The following is a 4920-nucleotide window of genomic DNA, read 5'->3' as shown; positions in this document are numbered from 1 at the left end:
TGTCCCCCAGCACATACTGGTGCCTGAGGTTGTTCTACCCCAGAGACAGGTCTGTGCCCTTCTTGTTGAAGGAGAGGGGCTCCCAACTCCCAATTTCCGACCACGATGCCTCCTTAGGAGGCGGTTGGAGGTCACACAGCAGTTTCTGGGCTCCTTCCAGCCCTGCTGGTACCAGAGCTGGCCCAGAAATGGAGAGCCCAGAGTCCCCAGGACACAGCCTATCTCTTCCTGTCCATGGGCTCAGGACATGATGCCAACCCCCTTTGATGATGAGGGAAAACTCTTCCAAACAAGGGACACAAGGGCTGCTGCTAGAACTGTCCCCTCTCAGTCCCTGTCCCCAGGGCCAGCATCTCTCCTGGAGAAGACAAGGGTGGTGGCCCAGGTCAGGCAAGAGCCTGGTGCCAGCTCCCAAAGGGTAGGCACAGCTTGGGCAACTCTTTCCCATCTCTTGGTGATTTTAGGGGAAAAAAAGGAGCAGCACAGGGAGTGCAGAGATCCTTGGTGCTTTATTGGTGACAGCTCAAGCCCAGGCAGCCATGCAGACAGGAGCATTGTTTCCTTGCTAGGGACAGCAGGCATGGCTGTGCCCACCCCAGCACAGGGACACTGTCGGACCCCAGAGCTCACCCATGGGAGAGGAGCCTTGCGATCTGGGTCTACCCCAGGCTGCCCAGGTCATCGTGTCAGCTGCTGGAGGAGGTTTCTTCCCCATCACTCCCTGTTCCTCTCTCACCAGCTGCTCTAGGTGCTCCAGGGCTGGGGTGGCACGGCCACACTGATGCTGCTCTCTGCCTCCCCTGCGATGCAGTGCTCCCACCTTCCTCCTCATCTTGGTCCGTCAGGAGCTCTGAGAAGCTGGGACCTCGTCGGGGCAGAGACCTGGAGGCTTGGTCCTCCTCCGGGCTACAGCCCAGTTCTGCAGGCAGATGGACAGAGGGAACAGTGAGGAGCTGGCTGAGTTCAAGCTCCCTCCTCTGCTGGAGGAACACACGTGGCACCTATGGACTAGGTCCCATGGCGATCAACTCCGGATCACACACAGATCCCAGCCCTGCAGTGCGGGATGTGCTTGTTCTAAGGCTGCATCAGAGATTGCCCCTTGGAGATGAGAGTGGCGAGGACTTTGGGGCACTGAAGCTGGCCTGGAGCAGAAATGCCACAGTGAGGACATGGCCCAGTGTGTGGTGGCAGCAGGGCAGGTTGGAACAAAGGTGGGGGAAACTGCCCAGGAGCAGGAGTTGGGGGTGACAAAATAGAGAGGAGTGGGTTGGTGGGGTGCGTTGGGGATGATGCTGCAGGGGCCATCACCTTCCTTGTCCTGAGCCTCTGACGCTTTCCTCTCCAGGCTCTGGGACAGCAGGGTCAACCTGTTGAGGGCCAGCAGAGCTCTGCCTGTTTTCTGGAGTGGAGAGAAGGAGCACTGAGCCCCGCACCAGAGCCGTCCCCATCCCCACATCCTCATCATCCCCCCAGGTACCTGCCACTTCCGACGTGTCAGGAACTGCTTGATCCTCTCCTTTGACAGCGCCTTGGTGCTGCTGGGCTGGGGCTGCTGCAGCCAGGGGTGCAGCAGAGCCCCTGCGCTGGAGAGCCGGCAGCTGGGGGCAGACGGGGTGGTCATGGGGGGTGGCTTCTCCACCGTCAGACCCTCAGCTGCTGGCATGGACCCATGGAGCATCCTCTCCACCAACCGCATCCAGGGCTTTCCCCTGCCCATCCCCAAAACCCAGCCCAGCTCCAGCTCAGCACCCCACAGCCACCCCTGGGTCCTACCGGGGGTCCTTCTGCAGCAGTTGGCTGATGAAGTCCTTGGCTTGCTGGGAGATCTCAGAGAAGGTCTCCTCCTCGAAGTCCCACTGGGCAGCTGTGATGTTGCTCAGCGTCTCCATGTCGTTGTCCCCCTGGAAGGGGGACTCCCCGCTCAGCCTGGAGAGGTGACGCAAGGACATCAGTGGCAGCTCAGCCCCCTCCAACCTGACCTGCTGTTCCCAGGAGGACACTCACAGGATATAGCAGATGACACCAACGCTCCACATGTCTGTGGTGAAGCCCACAGGCTCAAAGGCGACCACTTCTGGAGCCATGAATTCAGGGGTGCCATGCAACACCTTCACGGGGGTGTCTGGAGCTGCAGAGAAGATGCGTGGGGCAGGTGTCCAGCTGGGATGTCCCCAGGACAGCCCAGCTGCACACCAACACATGCCAGGTAGATGAGCCCCCGTGTCCAGGTGGACCTGCCGCCCTCCAGAACCCATCGCAGGTCTTGGTGCTCTCCTAGAGCATCTCTGGGTGCTGGGCACCCACAGGCACAGGGTTCTTGGGGATCTCCACCTGGGAGGCAGGGCTGAGGACATGCAGGTTTCCCCAGAGCATTTTATGGTCACCAGGAAGGGCCCTGATCTGGTGCCACAGAGCTGCCTGTCCCAGAGGCGCAGGCAGGAGGATGATAAGCTCCTTGCTGACATGCCTGGCCAGATCAGGTCCCTGTGACGGTGACAGTCCCTGCTCCGGTCCCCCAGGACCCCTATTCTTGCTCACCCAGCTTCCGTGCCAAGCCAAAGTCGATGATCTTGAGCCAGTGGCTGCTGGGGCTGACGCAGACAATATTCTCAGGTTTGAGGTCGAGGTGGACGACGGCCTGGCTGTGCATGAACTGCAGCCCCTCCAGGATCTGCTGCACATACTGAGCACTGCTGGGCTCTGTGTGCTCGAAGTCATCATCCACAATGCGCTCAAAGAGCTCCCCGCCTGCCACGCTGGGGGAGGACAAGGTGCTGGGGACCCCGCTGGGGTCTACCAGCCCCGAGGAGGAGAAGACCCACCAGGGAAGCCAGACTCAGCACTCTGGGAGCATCCCACCAGCCATACCTCCAGGGCCTGCAGGTTGCCCGTCCATCCTATGCCCCACGCCAGCACCCCTCCCCACCTTCAGTGCTCTCTCTGGCAGAGCCCAGCACTGTCCCCACCACCCCCAAACTTACTACTCCATCACCATCACCAGCTCAGCAGGGCCCTGGAAGGCAGCGAGGCACTGTACGAGGCGTGGGTGATGCAGCAGGTTCATGAGCTCCACCTCGTCCCAAGCTGCCTGCTTCTCTTTAGCCGTCCGCGTCCGGAAATATTTCCCAGCCCGGATTTTGCCAGTGGCTTTTTCCTGCAGCCGGTACACTGTCCCAAATTTTCCCCTGGGACAGAGTGAGGTTGAGGGATGGAGGAGCCATCACCACCACCCTGCATCCCAGCCAGGGCTGCTCATGGACAGCCATGGACCATCCCCAAGCAGTGGGGAAGTGGGACCCCCACTTACTCTCCCAGCTTCTCCAGCTGCGTGTACATGTCTGAAAAGTTTTCCTGGCTGCTGACAACCACATCACGGTATTCAAAGGTCTCCTCGCCTCCTGGGAGGGATGGAACAGGGTGGTCCATGCATGGATCCCTCATGCTTTGGGGACCAGCTGCCCGTGCTTCCCCTCCAGTGCTTATTTTTGTGTCCCCCCTGCTTCATCCAGGTCCAACCGCCCCCCCTCCCCGCCTCCACGCAGTGCAGATGGGACCCGGGGTGGGGGATGAGGGGACAGCAGCTGCTGCCACAGGAGCTCCTGGAGCAGCCCAGCACCCTGCAAATCAGGGTAAAAGGTGCTTTTAGGATCAAAAACCCAAACAAAACAGGGCCATTAAACAGGATGGGATGGAGATTGGTGCTGATCTGGGGGGTCGCAGCAGCACTGGCGTCCCCATGCAAAGCCTGCGCCTCCCCTGGGAGAGACTGAGGGTTCAGCCATACCTTCTGCCTGGGACATGGTGGTGCCACGAGCTCCTCGCTGGGTGCTGGCGCAGTCAGGATGGGTGCTGGATGCAGCCCTGAGGCTCCTGGCAAGCCCGTGCTGGGGCAGGGGTGCTGGGGCAGGTGACGGCTGTGTGTCTGCTCCGGCTGCTTCCTGGAGCCCCGCACCTTCTCCCTGCCATGCAAGACCACCAGCATCTCTTCCACCTCTGCCTGCACTCCCCATTCTACCCAAAAGCTGACATCCTGATGGACGCAAAGAGACCCAGCAAAGGGCCAAACCCAATTTTAAAGCAAGGTCCCTTCTTAGATGGGGACAATCTCTTTCCAGTAGCACCTTAGGCTCAAAGCTGATGTTTTTCTCATGCCCTGTCTTGCATCAGCCAGGAAATCCCCAGGAAAAGCTGCATTTCTAAGGCAAAGGACCTGTTTCCTTATGCACATCCCCTCCTGCTCAGTCCATACAAGGTTTGGGAGGACAGGGCAATGACACCCAAGCGTGCTAGGTGGCAGCACCCAAATTCCAACCCAAGAGCCACAGTGCTGACCTGTCACCGTCCAGTCCTGTCCTGTCCCGTCCCAGGCCACCAGCAGGTCCCTGATCCTTCCCAGTCACTGCGGAGCCATCAGGGAGCTGGAGAGGGAAGGAAGAGGCGATGCTAGGGGTTGAGGACCACTAGGACCACACATATGGGGATGTCTCGGTGCTGCCTTCAAGCCCAGCCAGGAGCATCCCTCCTGCTCCGGAGCTGGGAACAGCCCCAGCTCTCCCCTCCCTTTCCTTCCCAGGGAACGTTTCCGGACTTGGGGGAACAAACAACCACCAACATCATCACAGAGCCCTCCCTCCCCCAAACCATGCCTTGCACTGCAGTCCCAAACCCCCCAACACCCTGTTTGGCACTGAGCAGGGTCACAGGGCTGCAATGCAGGGGTCTCAGCCAGAGAAATCCGGGTGAGGGGTTCTGCAGAGACCTGACACACCTCATTACCTAGCAGAGAGCTCCTGCACTGCCATCCAAGCACATATCCAGACCTTAGAGCCTCTCGGAAGTTAAATCCACCAGCAGCCCAGCCCCGGCAGACCTCCGCCTCCTTCCCCACCCATGGGTGGGTTCCCACTGAGGGGCTGA

The 4920-nt window shown here is 60.0% G+C and overlaps 1 protein-coding gene across 3 annotated transcripts; it reads right to left on the bottom strand.

Moving 5' to 3' along the window:
• Positions 1-475: 475 nt before the first annotated feature.
• Positions 476-4538, bottom strand: LOC126038782 (myosin light chain kinase, smooth muscle-like). Of its 3 annotated transcripts, none has more exons than XM_049801016.1 (10): positions 4336-4538; positions 3788-3962; positions 3311-3401; positions 2985-3188; positions 2542-2759; positions 2008-2131; positions 1777-1929; positions 1481-1601; positions 1312-1402; positions 476-919 (listed from the first exon to the last, which is right to left on the bottom strand). In XM_049801016.1, the coding sequence occupies exons 2-10, from the start codon at positions 3801-3803 to the stop codon at positions 687-689; spliced, it is 1251 nt and encodes a 416-aa protein (XP_049656973.1). In that variant the 5' UTR covers positions 3804-3962; positions 4336-4538; the 3' UTR covers positions 476-686. The 3 variants fall into 3 exon arrangements, with proteins under 3 accessions (XP_049656973.1, XP_049656974.1, XP_049656972.1); XM_049801017.1 differs by lacking the exon at positions 4336-4538 and adding an exon at positions 4125-4327; XM_049801015.1 differs by lacking the exon at positions 4336-4538 and having other exon boundaries at positions 3788-4327.
• Positions 4539-4920: the final 382 nt, after the last annotated feature.

Source organism: Accipiter gentilis, chromosome 5 (assembly GCF_929443795.1).
Source record: "Accipiter gentilis chromosome 5, bAccGen1.1, whole genome shotgun sequence".
Classification (NCBI taxonomy): domain Eukaryota; kingdom Metazoa; phylum Chordata; class Aves; order Accipitriformes; family Accipitridae; genus Astur; species Astur gentilis.
Note: the sequence above shows the minus strand (reverse complement) of the source record. Positions and strands in the feature narration are given on the sequence as shown.